Genomic DNA, 26,978 nt, shown 5'->3' on the forward strand with positions numbered 1-26,978 from the left:
TTTTCATTTAAGATGCTGGAGCTCTTTAGCATTTTACAGGTTAATATACAGCCTGATGCTTCGAATATTAAGGTGACAGCTGCCCATTAATGACATGTAATGAATATTTCATTTTCTCTCCATATATGGAAACAATAAAAAATTAAATGAAAATTAACTGTAAGAATGATATTAATCAGTCACGAAGAATAGCTTTTATTAATATGACCTGGAAAATGTATCACATGCCACCTGCCACCATCTAGACCACTTCAGATATTTTATACAGCTTTAGTAAAAACAGTAACAGGATGTTTACAGTTACTCTCTCAACCAACATAGCAACATTTATACATTTTATTGGAGCAGTAAAAAATCCTCATCTTTGAACTTGCTCCCAGTAGTGTGAGATGCATGCAATCGTATGTCCACAGACAGACCTCTTCCCCCCACCTTCCCGCTCTTAAATCAGAGTTTACAAAGCAGCTATGTTTTCTGATGGTGAAGGTCTGGGTCTGACTGCTGAGTGTACACTGGCCGAAACATCTGCTTTTGCAGATCCCGCTCTTCCAAAGAGTCCAATGATTTAGCATGGTGCAAGGAAAACTTGCCTCAAATGTAGTCAGTGCACTCTTCCCATAGCTTTCAAGGGTGTCAGGATCAAGGGTGCGTTGGTTTTAACACACCAATCAACAGTGATACTGTAAGAACTCTTTTGAAAAGGTGTATCTTGTCATTTCCAAGAATGTAATGAGAAATGAAGGCAAGCTATATGATATGATTACTTCTGTAACTTTTGGTTGGAAAGGCATGACTTCCAGAAGTAAAATCCCCCATTAATAGTTCTCAAGAATATCCTTTTCCCTTTTTACATATACCAACTACAAATTGATTACAATCCCCAAAGTAAAATTGAAGTCTTTATGTTCTTCAGCGTGCTTAGCACTGACAGGCTAAAAACTAACAAAGCACAGAGCAGTATCATCAAAAACTGGTGACCGCTGGAGATGAGTCTGCTTTGATGCAACAAGGTGCACATGTGAACGGGTCACTGTCAGCATGGATTGCATTTGGGGACCCTGGGTATCGGTTCAGGAACTTCTGCTTGAGCGCAATTTTTAACTCTGTTGGTCAAAGTTGCATTAATTGCTATACGTTCTAGTCTCTGCTGTTCCCAAAACAGTATGTTCAGTGAATGAGAGCTCAGGTTGAAAAAGAGGAATTCATAGTTGAGTTTTTGCTCTTATCCTAATAAAAACTGGATATATTGAAGAAAGTGACCACGGGTATCCTGTATCAGCTGTATAAATTGTACTATTTAAGTGTTGCATGTAAGCGCTACGATCCCAACTGGATTTGTGACTTAGTAAAATGCATTTAGAACCTTATTTTGAATTGGGCCTTGACTCAGATTTTCTTCATCCTAAAATACAATTAGTTAATGTCGAACTAATTGAGTTGCTTGCAAGAAGACGACAAACATCTGTTGTTGGTTTTCGAACTCGCAGCAGATGCAGAAAGATGAGTTGCTATGTTGGTGCAAAATTGCTCGTGTATAATTGAAGAAAATTGCTTATATGTAACCAGAAAGTACTGAAGTGATACAAGAATATATAAACTTCTAAATACAAAATACCTTGTTCATTTAGTAAAAAAATCCAGAGAAAATGTGATATCAGTGAAACTTGTCTTAAATGACCAATAAAAATATGCTGCTTAAATTAAGTATCTTATCAGAATCATTTCTAAGAGGAAATAAGTATAACTGTACTAAGTATGCTTAGGGATAAATAGTAGGCTTAAGAGAGAGACAGAGAGCTTCCTCAACCTTTGTTCTATTGTTTAAGTTTATTTTTTGATGGTAACTAAGTTGTGTGCTGATGGGTGTCTTCTAATCAGTCTTTTTAGTTTTCCTGTAGTGCAGGATTGTGGCTGTGACCCAAATATTGAGAATGAGCATGGTTATGAAACGGATGAGAACTGAAAGGGAAGAAACAATCTTGTAAGCATAAATCCTGAAAAATCAACTGCTGTCATTTCAGGAGACACATTGTCATGTAAACTTCCCTGGTGTACAAACAGGCTGGTTCCCATTCTGCAACTCTTTTCAGTCAATTAGTTTAAATTACCATGTTCAGGAACCCAGAAATTCTCAAAGTAAATATAGCGAGAAGGGCATTTAGCACTCGTGAGTGATATCTGAAAACAGTACACTACAGTACCTCTAATTCCTTTGTGACAAAACCAGGGGAATAGTGCAAGTTTGAGTAGCCTCATATAAATTTATATTTACACCTAAAATTAAACTCGGAGCCGCAGCTCACGTGTTGTTTATGATAAAGGGATTATTCTCGACTGGCATCTGTTAAGTTTAGACTTCAGGGAGACAGGAAATACTTTTATCTGTTAGATTTTAATGAGAGGAAATCTGACAACTGAGAAAAAAGCAGTTTTTCAGTGTCTTGATTAGCTTTCAGAATTTTTTTAAACCAAACTAAGCATAATATCTCTACCTGTGAGACCACAGTTTGAAGTATAGGTATATCTAATATCCATTTGGTAAATGGAATATTCACAGAAATGTAGACAAAACTTTGTTTCAGAAATACATGGCATTTGACAGCTTCATATGTGTGCATGAAACCAAGATGAACATGCCAAAGTGTTCAGTGTTAGAAGTTGACTGGGAACATTTTCCATTAGAGCAGCACAGTATCAATGTTTGCTGCCATCTCTTCCATGTTCCAAAGTGTATTGTGGTGTATTTTAAAAAGCAGCTTTAACCAGAGCCAGCTTTACCTTCAAGAGCCAGCTTTTTACTTTCACGGTGTTTTCCTCCCTTCCTTCCTCCCCTCAGTATACCTCTCTCGCTTCTAATCAGTGTAAGTGTGTAGCTGTGGGTGAACTGGACTCGATAACTGACCTGGACTAAACTTCTGTGTGTGCATTATGCCAGTTTTTTGGTGATCCAGTTAACTGCATGGCCCCAAAACTCTTTTAACTCTGGCAAAGAGGCAGCAGCAAGGGCTGGGGTGAAAATGAGTGCCTGAAAAGGGGACTTCCTTTTCCAGTGAAAGAGCCACTTGAACTGCTTGCAAAACCAGAGCCTTACTGTGCTGCAGAGGACTGCTTAAAAAAAAAATAAATCCATTCAAATGATGTTTCTGATGAAATACCAGTTTTGAACTAGAACAAAGATCCGCCAAATAAAGTACAAGGTCATTTTGTTACTGTTCTTACATCCACCAAGTCTTGATTTCAAACCATTTATTGAGAAATATGCTGCACTCCTTAGATCTTTCAGTTTTGTCAGGATGGTAAGAAGCTATTAATTCGCTTTATAATGAAATCAGCTGCAAATTATGTATTTTAAGACAGGTTTTTGTGAGTTTCTTACCAGCCTACCATTTCATTTTCAGCCTGCCATAAACTTTCTGAATGTTGTGCCTAAAACTATTCATACACTGAGCTGAACTTTAGTTTCCTAGAAGAATTTTTTAATGCACAAACCCCACAATAAGAAAAGGAAACACTTATTATTTGAAAAGTTATCACTCAATTATTACAGATTTATTCTCAATTATTACAGATTTATTAAGTTGTATTTTACTACATTTATTTATGTGTTTAAATATTAAAGATTTTTAATGCTTTATTCTGCTATTTTCATAATTAAGTTAATTTTGTAGTGCTTTTGCCTTTCAAAAAAAATAATTGCTTGTGGACCACTTGTCACCATGTGATAAGCATAAGCAGGGTTTTTTGTTTTCTCCAGGTATTTGACTGATTTTTAATCCTGTGCAACTTTTTTGGCAGTAACTCCTTCCCTCACCATGCTAAACCACCAGGTTCATGGTTTGTTCTGCTGAGACTAGATAACTGCTTTTACAGAGCAGCTAAAAATGACCATGGCAGCTGTTATCTTGGAAAGGCGGGCAATTCCGTACTTTACTCACCTGCGAGATCATTCGTAGTCATTACAGTTGTAACTATTCTTGCTGTAAATTGAATGAATTCTGATAAGTGGACTAGATATGACACGTTTATTATACCTTCAAAAAATGACAAAATATCTATTTTTCAATAGAGGACAATCTTGCATGAAAATATACATTGTATAGACAGTCCCACTTCTAGTGCATCCACGCTTCACTATTTTAGCTTCAGAGATCAAGCTCTCAAAGCTGAGTGACACTGCATTAAGGGTCTTTTTTAATGAGAATACCATGGATATAATTATAGTTTTTATATCTATATCCATCTATCTCACTAGATTGGATGCAGTCAGAGTTTACTGCTTCTCCTGTTCAGTCCCCTGCTTCAGTCATTGATACTGAGCTACACCCACATCGAGTTAGCATGACTTAACCATTGTAAATGTTCACATCATGCTTTTAGGCTGCTGCAAATACGAGGAATTCAGCTTTCCTTCCCACAACAAATCTAAACATTAATTATTTCACATTTGCAGCAGACTAAAACCATTTATAGAGTTTATTGCCATTGTTCAGCGAACATACCACAACTTGAATTATTGACTTAAAAACATTTGTTTCACAGGGAAATAGATCCAGCATCACTATGTTTTATCCTAAGAATATTTTAAATAAGTTTTGTGAATATGACAAAGGCACTTCTGACAAATAGGTGTAGAAGAACTGTTTATGCAGACCACTAGGTAATTAACACATGAACTGCACAAATCACTGTTCTTGGTACATTCTTAAATTCTCCTCTGTTGAGGAGTATATTTACATGTAGTCATAGAGTTAAAGGTACTTAGCATTAAGTGTGTATTTATTTGTAGATGACTTTTCAGAATTAGCGTTGTCTGACTACAAAATTTAGCACTTTTTCATGCTGGATTTTATTAAATCCTAGAACACTGAAATCTTTTCTTCGTAAAGACACGCTTTCAGTTATTTCAACTGTATCACGTTCCTTTGCATGTTTTCCAAGTCAAAGTGTCAGCGTGACTCAGCTGGTGTCAATGATAAAACTTGATTTCAAGAGACTGTGTGGTATCTGAGTATCAGGAGTCGGCACCAAGGGAAACGACATTAGGCAAGATTTTTACCTACTGTGGTTGAGTAAAGATCTATTGAAAGAGGCATTAGGAGGAGATACGGCTTTAAAAAATGAAAACTCAGTGCTTCACACCAAGTTGCCCATAGCTTACTTGCGCAGGTATATGCAGACATACTCCAGGTCAAGGCGCTCACTTGTCCAGAATCTTTTGTCTGCCAGAGACACCGCAGCTGAGCCAGTTTACTGGCCGCACTGATGAGCGTGCACAAATTCTGAAAAGCGGGTAGAAGAAGAGAAAGAACCTCTGCCATTGTATTATCTGAGTGTTTAGCTTATGGCTCCTAGCATGTACCTTACTAAAAGCCAGGACTAGCTTTTTCATTTAGAGTAAAAAAAATACATATTTTTTCAGTATTTTGCAACCCAAGCATTTCAGCTTCTTACTAAGGAACTGTGAAGCAAAAAATTAAAGTTGCCAGAAGCAAGGGACCGATTTCTGAGGTACTGCCCAGGGAGAAGCTCAAAGAGCGCAACAGTTGCTACTGCTTGTTGACAAATGCTTGATAGAGGCTAATACAATAAGAAGCAAAGAAATAAAAAAGCCTCTCAACCTGCTACATAAAACTGTTTATGAAAGTTAGCTAAAATGAGACTTATATAGTCTAAACAGCAAGGTTGATTCAGACCATCTGTGACCATTATGTCTGGCAAACAAAACCATAAAAGAATGAGAAAACTGACAAGAATGTGTGGAAAATGAGTCCAATTGGTGGGAAAAAATAATGAAGCAAACAGACTATTCACCCTGTCATCCTTTTAAGGGGGATTTTGCAAAGGCAGCGGGTAGAGGAGACCTCCACATGGGTCTCTGTGGCATGCCTGGATTTCCCTTGCAAGTAAGGGCTGGTGTTTGGCTTAGAAGCTTTTATCCCCATTTGTATCATCTTTTGCATTAGCAACTCCAGTTCATCTCAATTAAATTTTAACGTTATCTTAATTTGACTTAATTTATCTCTTCTAATAAAAAGGGCAAAGACCATCTTTAACATATGTAGGGCCTTATCAGATGATATTTTTCTTGCAAAATTCTAGGACTAAAAGGAAAAAAGATCTTGTGAAGTACTTAACATTCCCTATTTCAAATGCTTTGATTGATGCTATATTCTTTTCGTCTCATGTTAAAGGTTTATTAATGGGGATTATGACCTTAGGACTAAAGAGGCAATCTTTTTTCAACATCTTAAACCTTTGCTAGTTTTAATTAAGGCCCCACAATTAACAACTTTACCTCAGAACATACTTTTTTTTTTCCCCCCATAGAGTATCTATTGCCAGTGGTGGTTTCCAGCTACTCACAGAAGTGAAACAGCTGGATTTGAAAACTGGGGTTGTTCTGAAAGCTAACCCAAACGATTAATTCTTCCAAGGACAAATATAAGGAGAGATTTCACTGATCAAGACGTCCAGAAAAAAAGTAATTTCATATGTGGAGCTAATTTCAAATGATCATGCGGCACTTACCATGGCCAGGTCTATTATCCACTTCCGCAGTGTTAGCATGTACCAGCCCCCCAAAAATCTTACATTATGTTAAGTTTCATAGCACTGAAAATTCTAGGATGCCCAAGCTCTCGAAACTGCCTGCGGAATTAGATTTTTTTAAACATCTGGAAATAGTCTTATTGAAACTTTATAACAGACTATACAATCTAGATAAAAATGTATTAAGCACTTGTTGAAACACTAAGTGTTCCTATTTTTCACGCTGTCTTTGGTTGAACAGTGCCTGGAGTTTCTCAAGACCTGCTCCAAAGCACAAGACTTGAGATTTAAGCCCAAGTCCTATTAAAAAAAATAAAAATACACTGCTGTGTTCATCGTAGCAAGTACAATCTACATGGGTAGGAATCGAAGAAAAAAGATTCACCATTTTGACCCTGCATCTCCAATGTAAATTAAGAATTGGTCTTACTCCTTATCAGTTGTGGGCCTTCTAAAGCATAGCTACATATAAAGTTTACTTCTCATAGAGATTTTACTGTGATCCAAGAAATCCACATGTGAATGTGGAATGCGTGTTGAGGAGTGGCTGAAAATGATTTACAATGGTAGCGCAAAACAAATGATGACATAGCTGCTATGCAAAGAACAACCAAACAAGCTACATAAAACAAAATTCCCAGATTTCAAAGGATACGTGACTGCATAGAACAAAGCTCGTTTCATGTTTCCACTGAAGCGCAGAATAAACAAAAGGAGAATGACATCTGAAATAAATAAAAGATCGCTTGTCAGAGAAGGGGGAGAAAGGGCCTAAATGCAATCCTAGGCAGAAGGAAATAGTTCCACCAGCCACCATGTCTACGGAAACTGGTTTCTTACAGGTTTGTCTCTCAAATTTGATTGATGTCCAAAATACTGCAAGCTCCAAAATGAAACTTTTCTCAGAATCTGGAGTGTTTATAAGGTCTCTCTCCCATGTGGAGTCACTGGAAAAAGGATGAGCTTACACTGCAACTCCACTCCGTGTGTATTAATTAGATCTTTCTCCTCTACCTGACATCTATTTTCATAAAATGTACAGGAATTCAACTATATTTGAGATGTTCATTCCCTCCTCCCCCCCGACCCCACCTAGAATTGGTCAATGGGTACATGTCATCACAGGGGAGTACTGTATCTGCGAGTCTTGGAGTGCTGAATGAGCCCAGTTTTACTTCCAAAACATGGCTTAAAAAAATTACCTTGTGCAATGATGATGGGATATTCCAGGTATGTCTGCAGTGGGTAACCGTAATAAATCTGGTACCTCAGAAACACAAGGAAGCTGAACAGAAAGACAAAACAGCATGACTGCACGAAGGGTCAGGACAGCCCCTTCACAACTTCTTTTTTACTGTTTTGGTTGTGCCAAAAGGCTCCAGATAGGTGTAGCCCCTGCTGTCACACTGATCAAACAAATATGAAGACAAAGTGCAAGCCTGATGATTCTGTAGTCTATTTTTGTTACCCTCACATAGCGTAAGATGTAGAGAGCTACCCACACTTCTTGTCAAGGTCTTTGCCTCACAGTGTGAAAGGCATGATTTTATTAATTACAACTGATGAGAAAGAAAGGCAGGCTTCCAGACCCTAGAAGCTACCTTCTCTTTGCAATTGCCTTGGCACCTATGGGATAACTCTGATTTCTTTATTTATGTCCGAAGTTCAGTCTGTACATTAAGCAAGTTTTACAGGAGTAGAAGTCATCTTCCAAGCTGCCTAGACTACAGTGTTAGTAGATTGCCCAGTGTAGCTGTCCTGGTCAGACTAGCAGCCTGTTCTTAAGTGCACCAAACAATAGCAATTCTCCTTCCTGCTATTCCACAATATAGTATCTAAAAGGAATTGAACTTTTATCACGTTTTCTTTACTTTCTTCAACTTTCATGCAAGTCATGAGGTTAGACAGAAACTTCAAGGCTGCAGAGAAAACAGAAAGGGCTCTTAGGGCATAGTTTTATGTAAGGAAAAACTGATCGTTTCCAGCGTAGAAAGATGGCATAAGGAACTGCCTGCCTTGTAAGAAACTGGCTTTTACAGTTCAGAATTCAAATATCTGAACTTCCTAGGAGTCTTATTTCTTGTAGGGTGAAATTATACTCCTTGCCATCAGCACCATGCCCTGTGTCACTCCTCTGCCAGGTCACTGCATGTTGACTCTGCAGAACCATCCCAGTTTGTACCAGTAGCCCCAAAGCTCTCTGCAACTGGACCCAAGGTCTTTAAAGGCTGCAGGATAAATAGGCTACTAAATAAACAAACAGTCCCAATAAATGTTTCAAAAAAGCCTCGTTGCAACTCTTCCAACATAGTTTTGCCCAGAGCAGGTGCAGAACCCGCAGCGCTGTGGGTACTGTGGTTATCACACAGGTGCTGAGGAGACATTTATGGCTTCTCCATGCTCATCTGAAACATTACTTACAAAGCCTTTTCAATGCACACCAACACACATGAATGATTTTAAAATGCTACAGCTGCTTTTCAGCTGGGGCTGTGGGGTAAGTTCTCTCTGCTGGAACTAGAATTTAGTTCACGTACTCTCAGGTGTATTAAGGGTAAACAGTGGCAACGGGGGTTCAGTGCCATGGAGAAACATGGGCTACGAATGGCCACAGCGGAGACCAAGGGGATTCTGCACAGCTATGTACAGAGGGATGTCTGCACAGCTATGTACGGAGGGGTGTCTGCACAGCTACGTACAGAGGGATGTCTGCACAGCTATGTACGGAGGGGTGTCTGCACAGCTATGTATGGAGGGATGTCTGCACAGCTACGTACAGAGGGATGTCTGCACAGCTATGTACAGGGGGTGTGTCTGCACAGCTATGTATGGAGGGATGTCTGCACAGCTACGTACAGAGGGATGTCTGCACAGCTATGTACAGGGGGTGTGTCTGCACAGCTACGTACAGAGGGGTGTCTGCACAGCTATGTACAGAGGGATGTCTGCACAGCTATGTACAGAGGGGTGTCTGCACAGCTATGTATGGAGGGGTGTCTGCACAGCTATGTACAGGGGGGTGTCTGCACAGCTATGTACAGAGGGGTGTCTGCACAGCTATGTATGGAGGGGTGTCTGCACAGCTATGTATGGAGGGGTGTCTGCACAGCTATGTACAGGGGGGTGTCTGCATGCCTAAGCCTGCGCAGCGCCAGACGCGGGTCAACAGCTGTGCCCCTAACGGAAGACAAGGCACAGGCGCGTTCAGAAACGACATGCCGGGTGTGGGAGGTGATTTTTTGGAATAAAAAAGCCCTTTTTTAGCTTGGTGCGGAGAGCTGCAGCCATCCGGCTGGAAGTTCTGGCCACCTCCATCCCTCGGCTTGGCAAATACAAGGCTCCTCGGCATATTTTCTCTCACGGGCTTGTACCCATATTTACATGTGCATGTACAGAGTTTCTGTATTTATTTTCCATTCTATACAATACGCTTTAAGCAAGACTTAGTAAGTCTAGTCCATCTAAGCTTGTTACAGACTGACGAATCTTTGGAATTTGACAAGGTTTGTAATTTTCTTAATGATGATGTTTTACTTATTTGGGTGAGAGAAGCCTGTCTGACTGGTACAATTACCTGCACAACAGGGCACAGGGACCATGTAATAATCTAAATACATGGCTTAAACCCAACAGTAGGTCTTGTCTCCAGCTACACGGGTGGCCGGGGTTGGTTTAGGGCACGTTAAAAAAGCCGAGTTTCCCTTTAACCAACAGTGTGGAAACGCTTTAAAATATGAAGTTTCTGCTCCAAAGAGTTTGTGAGCCCAGTGAAGAAAGGACGCGGCATTTGCGCACGACAAGCACAGGAAGAGCCAGGAAGCTGAGCGGAAGCTAACCGCGTTACAGAAAGGACCGGGTTTAAAGCCGCCCCTCGCTGCCCCAGCCCTCCCCGCCCGCCGCTGAGGGAAGCCCGGCTGAGGCGCGCCGCTGCCGCCGCACCCCAACGGCTCCTCCCGCCGCGCGCCCCCGAGCTGCGCGCGCAGCCTCCGCGCCCCCGGCGGGGGGGGGCCGCCATGTTGTCCCCGTGTGTCCCCCCTCGGCCGCCGCCTTACCCGGCCAGCTCCAGCAGGATGCTGCCCACGCTGACCCCCCGCGCCGACCTGGCCGCCAGCACCGCCGCCAGCTGCGGCAGCTTGATCACCGCGCACACCGCCCAGGTGCTCCAGTGGGCCAGGTCCAGCAGCGTCGGCGCCATCCCGCTGCGCTGCGCTCCCGCGGCAGCCCGGAACGGGGAACCCGCGGTGCGGCGTGGCGGGGTGGGGCGGGGAGCCCGCCCGGCCCGGCCCGGCCCGGCCCGGCCCGGCCCCGCTAGCGCGGGGCAGCCGTCACGGAGCGCTCATGGCGCCCGCGCTGCCCGGGGCGTGGGGCGTGGGAGCCGCCCGGCCTGCGGGGAGAGGAGAGCCGGGCCCGGCAGCGGGCCTCCGCCGCCCTGCATCAGCCTCGGGCCTCGCCGGGCCTGAGCGCGCTGCCGGCCTGTTTGGCAACCCCGGGGAGGCCGGTGCGTCTTCCTCGGGAGGGGGGAGTGCTTCCTGTCAGCCGCCGGCGGGGAAGGGGCCGGTCACCCCTCAGTCCCCGTGCTGGCGTGTTGCCGAACGCCGCGGGGACCGGGGGAGCGGGGTGGGGGGCACCCGGGTGTCCCGGGTTGTCTCCGTGCCGCTGGTTGAGGCCTACCCACAGCTAACGCTCCTCGGTGTCGGGGCCGAGAAACGTTAAGCTTCAGGTTGAGAGCGTTGGTCCTGAAATTACTCTTTGTTACCTTAAACAAAATCCACAAAACACTAATCATCAGATGCTGTGCTGGTGTAAAAGGTTAGCTGTGGGTTGTGTTCACTTAGGAGTAGTGTAGCTCAGCTCTTGTTTTGGAGCTGAAGGCTGGATTTCAGTTTTCACCCCCAAAGTGGAGTTTCCAGTACTACAGCTCCTGCGTTTTTTGGGTCATGCTGTCTGGGTTGCTGTGGTGCTAGTTCCTGCAGTAGGGATGGCGTGGTTTTGACAGCGTCACTTTTGGTTGTGCAGAAAGTTCAGCAAAATTAAAAGTTCCTGAGTGCTGGACTTGTCAGATTATCAGAGATGGAGCAACTTCCCTGGAACATACACCTACCCACCATACACAGTTATACACAAAAATAGTAAAGCACAGTTTTTAAAGCTTTTGTACTTAGCAGCTTGTCAGAACTAAATAAGAGCAATTACCCAAGAAATACACGTTTGTACTGATCACACACATACAGAATCTTGGCTCTTTCATGCCTGCATATGGCCAGGACTACTCAGAATGTCAAATCCATACCATGAATTCAGATTTGTACCTACAGCATAATTGCTTTAACATGAGGGGTTATTTGCAGGCATAAAATTTCTTCTTTTTCATTGTAATAAAAGTTGTATTTCTCTATGACTAATAGTTCTTAACACGGTTTAGTTTCAGCTCTTTTGCATTTCTCACAAATTGTTTTCTGTTGTTTTGACAATATGATTTGACAGGTTTATTGCATTCATTCCACATACCTTTAGTGCTATTTTAAAACAATATTACTGATGCTTAATTTGTAAATTGTGTTGCCCTCTGTGTAATTCAGTCATAAAAAAAAAAGAACTAGGTATGTAGGAGTACATAAAATCTCAAAACTCTGATTGAAATAAATGCCCCCCAATACAGAATTTTAATATAAAAACTGTGTTTCTGTTAATATAATTCAAATTAATCAAGCTTTTCAAAGACAATAAACTATAAAAGAAGAAAAGAAAATTTGAAGTTACCTTAAAATAATAACTGTTCCAAGATTTTCTTGATAAACTGAGTTCTCAGCCTTGTGGGAGTATTGTGTACTTGAAAAAGAGTTGAGTAACCCATCACACAAGATGAAGTTATCTCATTTAAAATTAGGTCTGAGGTGTAAATGTGTCCGTCATTTCAGATAATCTGAGAAGAACAGAGTAATACTTAAGGTAGAAGTTGTGTATCTGCATGACTGTGGATCCAGCAAAATGCTGTAAAAGTGTCAAGAATACGCACTGCCTTGTATCCTACTAGAGTAATCAAGAAGCTGAACTGACTTCAAACTATTAAGCAGGTCCACGAGCATATTTTTATTCAACTATTTTGATAGTTAAAAAAGACATGAAGTGTTTACCTTTAGTCAGCATTTCAGCTTTTTAAAAAATACATCCTGCTTTGCATTGCAAGCAATCAGTTAAGCAAAATTATTTACTGTCCTTCCCCTGTCCTGCCTGTATAATGATATTGCTCTACGTCTGTTTATTGGCCACTTTTACTTAAGGAGCAGCTTAGGGAAAGAACAGATGTCACAGTGCTGGACAACCTTGTTCAAGGTTATGACAAAAAAAAAAAATCTATGAAGAGTATAAGAAATTATTCCTATTCTGTTTAAATTATTTAGTTTTATATCAAATTTCAGACTCTTTTACTTCGTAAGTTGCAGCAGAATGCAGAACCACTTTAAATCACAGCTCAGTGAATAAGTTCATTCGAATCCACAGTGCAGATTGCCTGTTTCGCAGCAGATGGGCAGTGGTTTAACACTGCTGCACCTCAAATAGGAATGCAAATGTTGATTCCTATTCAAAAAAATAGAGAATGAAAATAATCTTTCTGTAATAACCAAAGACAAAAAGCCAAACCAGAATTTTTTTTCCAATAATGATGTTGGCTTATCATAGCTCAGTTTTTAAGCAAAATAATGCCTTGAATTTTGTGGTTTTGCAAGGAATGCGGAGTGCTCTCTTGCTTATTATTTCCACAGCCTAGCATGCTAGCAGGGAATAGTTCATTTTGTAGATAATTGGTAGTTTAAGCTCCAGGTTAAAATAAAGGAAGTTCCACAACTGGGAAACCTGTGGGGATGGAGACAACCCCCAAGAGGCGTGTGGAGGAAGGCTGGGGGTGGACAGAGTTGGCCAGGGACAGCAGGCTGCAGGAGGCTCGCTCGCTTGCCCTGAGAAGGGGTTGTGACACTCTGTGAACACTCACAGCCTGGGAAAGAAACGGGAGGAATTGGATGTATCAGCACAGTTGCAGAGCTGTGACCTCTTGAGGGTCACAGGGACAGGGTGGCATAGTTCTGACAAGTGCTGTGATGGAAGGATACAAGCTCTTTTGGAAGAGCAGGCAGGGAAATGAGTGGAAGTTGTGTTCTACACAAACAAGCGTCTCTTTGCCTGGAGCTTTCTTCCACTTTGGAGTGAGCAACAAGCCAACTGAGATCTGAGGGGTGAGGATCAGTGGGGAGACCAGCATGGGTAACATTGTGGGGGCACCTGCTACAGCCCGTCTGGTCACGAAGAGGAAGCAGATGAAGCCTTAAATAACTAGAAGAAAGCTCACAACTGTAGGCCCAGGCTTCTTTGGTTAAATTGCTCTGACACGTGGAGGAGCCACCTGGTGGGGTAAAAGCAGTCCAACCAATTTTTGTGGGACATCAATAATATTTTTTTTTGACCCAGATGCTGGATTTGTTACTCAGAAACAAGGAAGAACTAGTAGGCAATGTACAGGTCAAGGGCAGCCTTGGCAGCAGTGACTCCAGGACCTTAGAATTAAGATCCCAAGAGAAGTAAGGAAGGCAAATAGAATAAAGATTCTGGGCTTCAGGAGAACAGAATTGGGCTTGTTCAAGAAACCTGCCTGTCAGTATCCCTCAGGAAATTGCTATGGGGGGTGACGGAGCCTGGGAGAGTGAGTTGATATTCAAAGACACCATGCTCATAGCACAAAACCAGTCTCTCCAGTGAGCTGAAACATGAGCAGGTATGGCAGAGGAATGGCATGGCAGAGGAACAGCTTGGCTGAACGGGCAATGCTTGCCTGAACTCGAACACCGAAAGGGAGGGTTTGGAAGGTGGGAACAGGGATGAGCTACCCAGGCGATACCAAAGGATTGCCCAGGCATGCGGGGAGTTCAGAGACCAAAGCTCAGCTGGAGTTGAAATTTGCAAAGCATATGAACAACACCAAGGAAAGTGTCCGTAATTACTTTGGCAGCAAAAGAAAGATGAAAGAAAATGTGGGTACACTCTTTGGCAAGTTAGGGGGCGTGCTTAAGAACGGCATGGAAAAAGCCAAGGTGCTCAGTGCCTTTTTTGTCTCAGTTTTTACTGGGCCTGCTCACAGGCCTCTCAGGTTTCCTGAGCCTAGCGTCACACTCGGAGTGAAATACTAACCATGATGGAGGAAGACGGAGTTGGGGACTGCAGAAGCAAACTGGATGAAGACTGCTCTGTGGGACCAGATGGGATGCATCTGAGGGTGCTGAAGGAGCTGGTCAACATTATTGCAAGGCCACTGACAGTTTTTCATCTTTGGCAGGTTGTGGTTATGAGACGAGATTTCCAGATGACTGGAAAAAGGCAAATGTCATATCTTCCTGCAGGAAGGAGGATCAAGAGAGCATGACAGGCTGGTCAACCTAACCTCAGTTTCCATGAAAATCGTGGAGCAAATCCTGCATAATGGCCTCCTCTGGCTGTTTCCAGGTGTGTGAAAGACAAGATGGAGATTGGGAACAGCCCTGTTGGGGGGCTGTTCCCAACTGGGAACAGTTTGGATTTACCAAGGGCAAATTTTGTGCCTCAGTCAGCTTGATTGCTTTCTCTGAGAGAGCTGGCTTGGTGGGTGAGGGAGGAGCAGTGGATGTCGTTTACCTTGACTTCAGCAAGGCCTTTGACATGGTCTCACTTAGCATCCCTGTAGTGAAAGTGGGGAGATACAGGCTGGATGGGAAGACCACAAGGTTGGTGGAAAACTGAGCAGCTGGGCTCAGAGAATAGTGGTTAGCAGACTGACATCCAGTGGGTGACCAGATTGTGGGTGGTGTTTCTCAGGCCAATACCGTTTTAAGTTTTGCATTAACCTGGCCGAGGGGTGGAGTGTGTTCTCAGCAGGTCTGTGGACAATACCATGTTGCAGGCAGCCTTTGACACACAGGGCAGTTGGACTGCCACTCGGAGGGACCTTGGCAGGCTGAAAAGATGGACTGACAGAAAACTGATGAAAGTTTAATAAAAATTAAAGCCTGCAGCCTGGGACAGAGTAACCCCATGCATCAGTAAAGGCTGGGAGCCTGTCGTGGTTTAACATCAGCCAGCAACGAAGCCCCACACAGCTGCTTGCTCACTCCCCCCCGGTGGGATGGGGGAGAGAATCAGAAGAGTAAAAGTGAGAAAACTCGTGAGCTGAGGTAAAGACAGTTTAATAGGGAAAGCAAAAGCTGCATGCGCAAGCAAAGAAAAACAAGGAATCTTTTCACTGCTTCCCATGGGCAGGCAGGTGTTCAGCCATCTCCAGGAAAGCAGGGCTCCATCACATGTAACGGTGACTTGGGAAGACAAAATGCCGTAACTCCGAATGTTCCCTCCCTTCCTTTTTCTTCCCCAGCTTTATATGCTGAGCATGACGTCATATGGTATGGAATAGCCCTTTGGTCACTTGGGATCAGCTGTCCCAGCTGTGTCCCCTCCCAACTTCTTGTGCACCCCCAGCCTACTCGCTGGTGGGGTGGGGTGAGGAGCAGAAAAGGCCTTGACTCTGTGTGAGCACTGCTCAGCAGTAACTAAAACATCCCTGTGTTATCAACACTGTTTCCTGCACAACTCCAAAACATAGCCCCATACTAGCTGCTGTGAAGAAAATTAACTCTACCCGAGCCAAAACCAGCACAAAGCCAACAGGATCAAAAGCTGTTTTAAGGAAAATGACATGGCAGTCCTAAGGGACAACAAGTTGAATGTGAGTCAGCATTGTGGTCTGCTGGCGAAGATGGACTACTTTATCCTGGGCTGTGTTAGCAAGTGTGTAGCCTCCAGGTTTATGGAAGTGATCCTTCCTCTCTATTTGGCACTTGTGAGACCACAGCTGGAGTACTGCTGAACACTGGAACAGGGACCCAGAGAGGCTCTGGAATCTCCATCTTTGGAGATTCTCACAACTCAGCGGGACCAGGTCCTGAGTAACCTGATGTAACATCAACGTCGGCCTTGCTTTGAGCAGGGATTGGCCTAGAGGCCTCCAGAGGTCCCTTCTGGCCAACAGCTGTGATTTCAACTACTTTATTCCTTGTGCAAGCTGCATATTTGAGGCCCCAGTTCTGCCACTGGAGGCATCAACGTAAAAACAAGGTAAAAACAATAAAGATTTTAAAAAAAAAGGATGACTAGCTACTCTTCCTATTTGTAGTGGCCAAAGACTGGGAGTTTTGCTGTTGTCTTGAGTAGTAAGACTGATACAGAGTTGCCACAAAAGCTCGCCATGAGGAAGGAGGTTATTTTTGGGCTGACAGACTCCTCGGTGACAGAGTGACAGTGTTCCAACTCTGGATTGAATAATCTCATTTTACTGAAGAAGTGCGATGGATCCCTGTGTATTTCGTGTTTGAGGTTATGTTGTACAAGCGTGCGTGATAGTATAAAAGAAACATTGGAGGTTGCATGTAGTTCATTGGTTTGGCATGCAGTGCGTTATATATATATTTGTGGCAGACTGAAAACATGGCTGTATTTATATTAGGTTTACTTGATGTTAGGCTGAACAGAAGCATCACAAATTGAGTGAAAGTACTGTAAGCAAAAAAAAACCCCAAACCTTGTTGACTCAGTGTTTGCTCTGTGAAATGGTTTATTCAGTTAACTGAAGGTCTGAAGGCCATTCTGGGTAATGACATGTTACCTAAAATAATATGGTTAGCTAAAAAGTAGTACTGAAGGATCCTAGAATACTAAAACTGTCCCCTCCACACACACACAGTTAAAAACCTAACCAAAATCTGACAAAGCCAAAGGACTGGGAATAGCAAAAGAGAAGGAAAATATATTAACTAGTTTGTACTGGGACTCCTTAAATGGATTTTCATATTAAGTTTGGAATTGTCCCTTTTATGTAGAAAGTCTACATTAAGCTTGTAGCCCACAGAAGGAGCTGAGCTGTAGCATTTGGATCTGGAACTGGCATTGTTTTACATCCATGCTTACATCTCAATTACTCAAATAAGAGACTCCAGTAAGATTTGAGAGTGTGAGTACATTATGGCAGCCCTTACTAAGGTTCTGGTGTGTGATGCCTCCTGCATTCTTGCTAGAGGTCTTAGGATTGTCCCAGAGCATGCAAATGGGTCTGCCAGCACTGAGGAGCAGCTACAGTATAAGCATGCTTGTTCCAGCAAAGAACATAACTCACCAGATCTGAAACACTGCCACGTGCTGGTTTCACCCCATGGCTTTTATGGTTTTCAGTGAAAAGCAATTGAGTAGCCCTGTGGTAATAGGGTGGTAGCAATGTGTCAGCATTCTGTTAAGTTTTGCTATAGAAGAGTTTATATAAACATTGTGTTTTCAGTCCATTTGGCTTTTAAGAGAGAGAATCATATAACTGCTAATAAGCATTGTGATAGTTGCAGATGGTTCTATGCTACGTCATTGGTTTGGTTTCTTTCTCTTTTGCAGAAATACCTGTAGTTGAAATAAGAGTTACTGCATGAATACATTTGTTAATTCACCGATTATATAAAATATATCCAGTGATGATAATTGGCCATTCATAACTGGGGAAAATAGAGTTTGAAGTGATCAGGTCAAAGTAATAGAGTGAAACCAAATCTCATCATTTTTACAGCTATTGTGCCTGTGTATTTGCAGGTTACTTCTTAAAGCAATTTGTTGATCAGTATACGCCAACTGAGACTTTCCTCTTGGAATTCCCCAGGTTAAGAGACAGTTAAGAGACATTTGCAGCAGTTTTGCTCTGTCAGCCTGGCACAAAGGTCTTGTGCCGAGGTGAGGCTGTAACCCCAGATACTTCGAAATTTCATTTCTAAGCACTGGTGGTTTTGTGGATACATACAGCTTCTGAGAGAGGCTTTGAGAAGGTTACAAGCTGAAATCAGTCTATGGTATCTGTGCCCTGCCACAGACGAGAGCTGTGGGCAGGGCTGTCATTGACAGAACTGTGCAAGCACCTCTTCAGCCTTTGGTAGAACTTTTGAGTTTCTTGGAGAAGCATCTGTGTTTCAAGGAATTCATCCAAGCAAACAGGAAGTTTTCTGAAGAGGGAAAAGCATACCTGACATGGATTCAGAGTAGCGAGTAGACTTTTTAAGAGAGACATCCTACTTCAGGAAAGGTTTACTGGATTCTGTCTGGGCAGGATTTGGGAAAAGCAGCTTGAGGCCCTAACAAATTGTTGATTTCTAAAACCAACAAACCAACAAATACCCCTCTTCAGAAAACTATTGTCTGCTTTAAGATGAACTTCAGTTCAGAAATTTTGTTCTGTAGTGTTCTTTATAGAAGGCAAACAATGTGAAGGTGTATGTGCATAATACATACAAACATATGATGCCTGGACTGGCAGTATTGTCCATCTAATATTCATATGTAACTCTCTTCTCCCTTCCCTAGTCTAGGAATCTTACTGTTTATGCAGTAATTTTCACAGTGTGATGAGACCTTCTCTGTAGGAAAACCCATTTAGTTATTTTATTTACTTTAGAATAATTCAAAGGTCAAGAAACAGTTTTAAATACAGTTTCTAAGAAAGACAGTTGGATTTACAGTCATCACTGATCTTACAAAACAAAACTTTATAGTTGATGCCACCCAGGAACTATATACAAAGACTATTCTAAAAGTATGAGAAATACAGATTTAGATGAACTTACATATGTTTTGTTAAAAAATATGTTTTTCACAATTTTTTATTATAAGCAGAATTCAAAATGAGAACACACAAAATTTGGAGGCACTGGAAATATCTGTTCACCAAGTTACAATTAATGTTAACAATCTTCAAAAGTCCACCAGAGAAAGCAATGTTTCTAACTGAAGAATTAAATTAATATAGCTATCCACTTGTGCTCTTTAACTGAAAGAAATACAGAAAATGAATTGTCTAAACATGTATAATCTCTTGTTTGAGATCTGGCCACAAAAGGGAAAAAAGCTTATAAAACTGAAGCACAAGTGATGCATTGTAAGAACTCTTTACAAGAAGCTTACAACACGGTTTAATATCTATACAATCTCTTTAATAAATGGAGTTTCCACTGTTTATTTACAGATTTTAATGCTGTTATCATCTTATCCAGTCTTTCTAAAAGACTCAACTTATTTAAATAAGGATTAGTTTCCAAAGTTAGTTATGGTAAAAGAAAAATGATTGTTAAACTTGGGATGAAAATGGCGTCTAGAGAATATCTGTTTGCTGCCTTCTACTCGCAGATGCTAAGGCAGTTTTGATTAGGACCTCGGATATTCCCAAAAGGTCTTTTCTGGAGGTTGCTGCACATGGTAGAGAGATCCACACTATCTTCAGAAACATTAAGCTGGGTGCCAGAGGAGGGCTAACTGCAGTAACACAAAATAATCTGCATTTCCAAGGAAGGTGTAATAATTGAACAAAACAAGGTGTCCAGCTCTACACAATGTTTCCATTTCACATGGATTATCAGATCTGTTCCACATGGGAAACTTTTATTCTCTAAGCAGTCACTTTCCCCTTAGAGATAGTCATTAAGATGTCACGTGCTTAAGAGTTGCTATTGAATTCAACAGGAAACAGGAATGAACTGGAGTTTTGGGGGTGAACAGAGCTACTCCTATCCAGTTGTTGCCCGCTAGTATTTTAGAGGCATTTCAGTGGGCTTAATCAGAAAGTCAAGGTATTAACTTAATTCCGCATCGGAAGAGGCAGTACAGTTGTGGGTTGCTGTGATCTTGCAACAAGGCACAGACATTTTCCAAGGTTGCACACTTCAATGATTAAGCCAAAAATCCTTGCGTATTTTGGCTGCACTTCAGGTATACCTACTGTCTTTCCTGTTGTGATCTATTGGACTGAAGTGACCTGTGCAAAGAAGCACAACTGAGAAGGAGTGCAGGGGTGTGTGAGGGTCTTACTGTGCTGTATACATGTAATCACTGCAAGTACCCACTGCAGGAACCTCCTGGCATCTCAACGGGTGCTTTATCTGATTAAGGACACAGTCAGGACTACACTTCATTAGTAAAGGCTTCCTGAAGTTGTTGAAAAAAAATTAGTTATTGCCATTCATCCACGTGACATAACGACATGAATGTGCTCTTTGAGATGGGTTCTTACGTGGCTGTCAGGGGGCACTAGCCAATCACACTCTCAGGTGTGTGTGATTAAAAGAGGCACCTCTAGATTTTGTGAAAAGCATTTTCTATATAAGTAGTTAGAAGAATTAGAAATATATTTTCTATCAAAAAATTAGGTGATTAATCTGTAGTTTAGAGGTGCAATCTATTTAAACCTGGTGTAACTGAAATAGGGTTTTTTTAAATTCTTTTTTAATATGTTTGAAAAGTCATGTTTGCAAAGTGTGTTCTGATCCTAACAACTCTGGTGTAGATCAGAGAATTGGTGAAAAGCTCTTCAGATTATTCAATTTATACACTAAATGACAGACCCTATTAAATACGTCATTCTTGATGGATGTGCGTGTTTAACCTTCAAAGGTGGAGATTCCTCAGGGAATCTATTCCGGTGCTGTATTAGCCTTACCACTAGCTTCCCAAAAAGTTAACATGATTCTTCCTTGCTCTAATTTGAGCCTGTTATTTTTACTGTTGTCTGCCACTCGCGTGAAGTACAAATGATTCCTGTTCTCATTCCAGAGCTAAACACGTATCTAAAGACTGCTGTCCTCTTCCCAGACTGCTTTTGCTTCTTCAGGTTAAACTTCAACAGTCTTTTTAATCTTTCCTCATAAGCCATATCTTCCCGTACTCCAGTTACCATCATTGCTTCTCTAGACTCTGCTTAGTGGCCCACATCTTCAGGGGAAGACACATGGAAGGTCTTGTCCAAAACTGGGAGAAGTGTTTCAGCTGAAACAGTGCCAGTGCTAAGCGCAGTGGAAGGATTAAATCGTGCACTGCTTAGACCATCCTGCTTCCTGTGCCCTCCAGTTTGCAGGAACTCTCTGGGAGAGGGATACTCTGGATTCACACGCAGCAAACAGTCAAGAATCTGGAATTATGTAACGTCCCTTGAAATTAAAAAGGAATTGTGTAACACTGTCTTGCTATAACTTAGTGTCCTTTTCAGTGGATTACTTGGTGTGGAGTGAGTGCCATCTGGAGGTTAGGAAACGTGGAGCTCTGTATGCTTTCGTGCTGAAAAACAAAATCTGCATGCTTTATAAATTAAATGTTCTTACATGAATAGGAGCTTGAGCCTGACAGACCTGGACATCTGACACTCAGTACAGAGCTTATGACCCATAGCAAGAGTTGAGGCTGCTCAGTATGTCTCAGAGTAAGGCATGCAAGTGTAATGACTTTTCAGTATTATGCAATAAATATATAGCCTCTGAGTGGCCTGTGCAGTTTTTGGAAGAAGCTCTGGACAACACAGAGACAAGGAAAGGCTTGATCTGCTCTCTCCTCCCCCTCTTTCAGATGTTTGAAGACAAACCAGTTCCTAGTGCAGTTTTCTGCTCACAGGAGAGAGCAGAAAGCATTTTAGCTGAACAAGAAGATGTCTTTTTTAAAGAGTAGGTTGCTATTTGGTGCATCTGAACACAGTTGTCTATCGCAATTCATGTCTGCACAGAGTGGCATCAGTCCTCCTCACCTGGGCTGATTGCATGATGTCATCTTCCTTCTTTAGGTAGCTTAGCTGTCATCCTGAACGCCTTAATTCTCCAGTGCTCGCTGTGTTGAGGAAGCCAGGAGAACTGCTTGGTGCTGTGACTTCAGTGAGTGGGATTTGGCTCTTCTTTCTCCAGTCTGTTTTTTTTTTTTCTTCCCAGAGACCGCTTGGATGTTGACAGTGATCACACTGTTCCATACCAGCTCTTGTGCTTTTGAACTGCCTTCTGCTGCAGTCCAGTCATAAAAACAAATAGCCTTAGTTGCAAAGCGTGAGTTTACACATCTCCACCTCAGTCTGGTGAGAGATTGCAGCCTGTTGTATCAAGGCAATGCTAATGGCTTCTATGTTGATCTCCACCGAGGACTGAACAGGATCCTACAGAAGCTACATACAGTTCAAAAGGCAAATGTACACTCTCCATGCTCTGCTGATTACTGCTTTTTCCCTACAGAACAACAGGTCATAAAGTTTCCGTCTCTGTAATGAAGATGCGCTAGTGAACAGGCTTTAGGTGTCAATTTAGCTTGATGATGGTTTCCCAGGGCAACCACAGATTTTAGGAACTATGAACCTGTTAAATTGAAGGTTGGTGATCCTAAGAGTGTAAGACAGGTTGCTGAGCCAACACGCCTTCAGAGCAAAATGGGAAAGCCTGCGTCCTTGTCAATGAGTTTCCATAAGCAAAACCAGGAAAAAAGAGTAAGAGAAGGGAATTTGAGAGCAGCAAATCTAAAGAAACAAAAATGAAAACTAGTGTGAAAAAAATTTGGTCTCCCTCCTTCAGCAGTGAGGGGTGAAAAAGCACAGAACACATCTCGTGTGCCTTAAATTTTATTCTTTAGAGCAAGCTTAAACATTCAGTTGACAGAGGCTGATGAATCTTTAGCTAACTACATGAAATGCAACAAGCTGCTGCATTTTATTGCGCTGACTTTCAGAACTGAAAGTATGCTGTTTATGTTGGGACTCATCTGAGCGGATCTCCATTAATTGTTTATTTTCGGGAGATAAAAATTCAGGAAGAAATAGCTTTTTGGCTGTAATCTTGTTTTTTCTGGTGTTAGTGGCAACCTTACTGTAGACTTGCATGGGAAGATGGATGAGATCTGTAGTGCTGATTGATTCTCTGTATATGGCCCAGTCACCCCAAATACGAAGAGGATTGTCTCCTACAGCGTTGTTGGACAACATCCATCTTTGCTCTTGAAAGAAAATCCATGCTAGACAGTAGTATTGGCCTCTCTGAGAAAAAGATTGAGGAATTTTTTACATGCTGTGGACTCTGTTGGCTAGAACCATTCAGCTTGCTTTGTTACTGTTATATTTTTACTGAAGCACTAGGAAAGCTGGAGCTCACCCTCAAGTTTTCTTTTTCGTGCTCCGCTGCTGAAGAAGTAATCGATGTTTACCAGAGCCCTGCCAAGTTCAGTATTCATTCGACTGCCAATGGTCTGGTTGGTCGAGTTGGGAACTTTGCTTGAGAACACAGGTATATAGTTTGGCAGTGGCTTCTGCTCCTTTTTCTTACCCTGGATAAAACAAAGACCATTAATAAAGTTTTCAGAATTACATCCATTGCTTGTTACAAAAATACAAGTTACTGAGATTATTTATAATATCAGCACTTTTGTTTTTGAAATTAGAATTTGAGTGTACTTAAAAATGCCATACTGAATGTACGTGAAAGTGTTGAAGAAATAAAATAAAACAATTGTTTTTTCCTGTTGTCTTGCATAGGAATAGGATAACACAGGGAAATGAATCATTTTCAAATGTGTTGCATAAAATGTCAGCTGGGACAGAAGTTAGCTTGCTCTAGAGTGGTTGTGATGTGGGAGGTTTTTTGTTTCATTTTTAGTAAGTGGCTTGGATTTCAGCATGATGACATTATCTTACAAATTTTCTCCTAGGGAGTTGATTCTTCTAGCACTTGTCTTTCTATGGAGTTGTTAATATTGAAACAGATTGAACGTACGCATGTGGTGTAGGTAGCAGATGAAAGGCACATAATTTATTTTTCCTAAAGATTTTAGTCTTAAAGCATTTGCTGATTATGCCTAAGTATGCTTCAATTTGAAATATTAGCCTAGCTCAAATTGACAAAAACTAAAAAGAGCCTGGATTACGATTGAATGTTTGTTCAAAACTTACCATTTGGTCATAGTCCTTTAGGAAACTCCAGTTCTGGTACCTTGGAATAGAAGTAAAAAATGCAGTGTAAAATTTTCTGTCTTTAAAGAAAATAGTTAATGTTGGTTGTATTTGAATGCCTGTTTAACTGCTCAGTTTGATACTCACAGCCCAGCTCTTACACCTGCAAACTCTTTGTACTGAAATCTGTCTTTTCTGTGGTGAAGCCCAGGGTTTTCTTTATTCCCATATAGAGCCCATACTACATGAGGACTGGGGTTACTACATGAGGACTGGGCTTTTTTTTGCTAAAGGAAGATGAAGATAGCATGTCCACAATGTATTCCTTGTGCAAATGCAGATAAATTAGCAAAGTCCTGACTCACACTAGCAAACTTTTGTCCCACGCCTTGAGCAAGACACAGCTTCTTATTTTTAAATGACCAATACTCTGCTGGCAGAAGTCCCTGGTAGGAATTCCCAGAGCCGTATTTGCTGCAGGCAAACACCCACAGGAGTATTTTGTGCAGATAGGCAGCTGTGCTAGGAGCAAATTGAGTCAGAAGACCTGAGTTTTGCTCTTCAGCTCTGTTCTATACCTGGTGTGGGACTACAGAGCAAGTCCTTTGATTTTCTGTCCTTTGCTTTCCCTGGCCTGAAATGGAGAAAACGAAAGTTCACCTGCTATTGTAAAAGTACTGTGAGTTCAATAGAGGAAACAGTTACCTACAGCTGTATTTGCAGCGGGGCCCAAGGGACACCTGGGCTGACTCTGAGCTGGTTACCTGTGTCTATGCAGCGCTGCATCTAAGCTCATCGACCTAGTGCTGAAGCTGTACATCCTTCCGAGTTGAGCTTGTCTGTACAGCACAGCCATGTACCACATGGAGCTAGGAGCATTGGACTTCTGTCCTGCACTCCTCCTCCGTCCAGTATAGATATGCCCTAAGTGCAATTGAAAGCTAGTCTATGCTTGTGTTTCTCACTGTATGTCTTGGTATAGCAGCACAGCGTAGAGGTCCTAATTTTTTTCATCTTGCTATGCCAGCCACTATTTGAACATACCAGATTTGGGTGTTACTGAATGCTGCTAATTACTGAGAAATGCTTGGGTCTCAGACATTTACCTATATCTACTTCAAGTCAGACAACCAACATGTAGCAGCCTTTCCCCATCATTGTTTTTGGGATGGGGATGTGGAGCTGAAGGACAGTTCTCTGCAGGTATATGTAGCCTGGTGAATCCTGCTTTAGGCATCTGTCCTTCACATGTCTGTCCTACCCTTTTACAAGATTTTCTGTCTTCATAGCTAGCACTGGAGAGCAGGACATGCATCAGCTGTATGATGTGTTATCTTACTTACCCATATGAAAGTGAGTTTGCACCAATATCCATGACTGTGAACCCAGGGGGCAGGCACAGACAGAGTCCCTCCTGCTGCCTTAGCTAGGGGATGGGTATGGCCCATTTGGGAAGAGTCTGAGTGCACAACTGGGAGAGAGTAACATTGCCACCACGGCCTTGGCTTTGCATGAGTCAGAGTCCTAGTGTCAGCCTTTCCCTCAGGTAAAAGGAGCCAGACGAGTGCAGATGTGTCTATGGGGAAATCAGAGCTGTGATTTGTATCATCTCCTCCAGAAGGCTGAGGAGGACAGGGGTTTTCAGATGGTTTCTTTTCCCATTCTAAAAAATCCTGAAAGTGATGTTCCTTCTGCTCCCTTTCCTTTAGCTTGGCTCATGCGCAGTCAGAACTGGATCTGATTTTACTTATACCAAGGATATTCTTCTAATAGGCATGCTCATGCTGTGTACTGAAGTATGAACATAGACACTTACTCCAGATATGTGGCAGAGACAGAGAGGATCTTAATTTTGGGTTCCTTCAGGTCACTGGTGTATACACAGTCAAAGCTTAGGTTGTATGTGTGCAGTTCAGTCTGCTGAAACACTATAACAATGGGGCATGTTCAGCAGATTTACAGATTGGGAATACAAAATCATATTTTGGCAGAACACTCTGTTCAACTTCCATTTCAGCCATTTCCAGGAATATGAGGCGAGGTGATAATATCAGTGTGTCTGCAATAAATTATAAAGGTTGGCACATTTATATCTTCATTGTGGAAATCTCTATAAAGCTAAAAGATACTTAGCATGCAATTCTTTGCATCTCTTTTCAGCTTACGCCCAGCATGCCAGGAGATATTAGCATAGATTTTGTCCAGTGAAGGAAAACAGAGATAATATAATCTTAGAAAGAAAGGTGTTAGGGTCTGATCCAAAGTCCCTGCAGAAGAAAATTTCCTTTAATAGTGGGGGCTTTGGATCAAGCCCTAAGACTGTCAGGGAGCATCAGTACCATTGTCAAGATGAGTAGAAGAGGTATGAACTGGAACAAGTGACTTACCAGATTTTTCTTCCTCTCTGTTCAGCCTCCACAGACTCTCTCCAGATCTTATCCTGTTGAACCTGGTCCTGCTGCAGTGCTGCCTGCTCATCTGCCCAGGCCCGAGCAGCCGGTTGTGCAATGACAGGTCTTCTGGGTTGGGTGCTGCCGAGAGACACAGATGGAGCTGAGGCTGGTTGCTCCAGAGGTGTGGTTGCTGGTTGCCAAGACCTAACCAAAGTATTTCTCCTGAATCCAGAACCCTTTCCCAACTTGTCCATTTT

General features: G+C 42.1%; 2 protein-coding genes and 1 long non-coding RNA gene across 5 annotated transcripts; 1 reads left to right on the forward strand and 2 right to left on the reverse strand.

The window, feature by feature from the left end:
* SLC66A3 (solute carrier family 66 member 3) lies at nt 1-11,062 on the reverse strand. 3 transcript variants are annotated; one of them, XM_075497948.1, is made up of 7 exons: nt 10,602-11,060; nt 7,752-7,834; nt 7,205-7,274; nt 6,529-6,586; nt 5,159-5,279; nt 3,936-3,977; nt 4-1,959 (listed from the first exon to the last, which is right to left on the reverse strand). In XM_075497948.1, the coding sequence occupies exons 1-7, from the start codon at nt 10,742-10,744 to the stop codon at nt 1,871-1,873; spliced, it is 606 nt and encodes a 201-aa protein (XP_075354063.1). In that variant the 5' UTR covers nt 10,745-11,060; the 3' UTR covers nt 4-1,870. The 3 variants fall into 3 exon arrangements, with proteins under 3 accessions (XP_075354064.1, XP_075354063.1, XP_075354065.1); XM_075497949.1 differs by lacking the exon at nt 3,936-3,977 and having other exon boundaries at nt 1-1,959; nt 10,602-11,062; XM_075497950.1 differs by lacking the exons at nt 4-1,959; nt 3,936-3,977 and adding an exon at nt 4,170-5,077 and having other exon boundaries at nt 10,602-11,062.
* On the forward strand, nt 10,602-26,868 carry LOC142408032 (uncharacterized). Its single transcript, XR_012775131.1, has 3 exons — nt 10,602-10,706; nt 22,193-23,666; nt 26,741-26,868. It is a non-coding gene; the product is annotated as an uncharacterized LOC142408032 (long non-coding RNA).
* CIMIP5 (ciliary microtubule inner protein 5) lies at nt 23,515-26,978 on the reverse strand. The gene is made up of 3 exons (XM_075497951.1): nt 26,716-26,978; nt 24,329-24,368; nt 23,515-23,706 (listed from the first exon to the last, which is right to left on the reverse strand). Exons 1-3 carry the CDS (start codon nt 26,973-26,975, stop codon nt 23,515-23,517), a joined length of 492 nt encoding a protein of 163 aa, XP_075354066.1. The 5' UTR covers nt 26,976-26,978.

The sequence above is a fragment of the Mycteria americana genome, chromosome 3 (assembly GCF_035582795.1).
Source record: "Mycteria americana isolate JAX WOST 10 ecotype Jacksonville Zoo and Gardens chromosome 3, USCA_MyAme_1.0, whole genome shotgun sequence".
Classification (NCBI taxonomy): Eukaryota; Metazoa; Chordata; class Aves; order Ciconiiformes; family Ciconiidae; genus Mycteria; species Mycteria americana.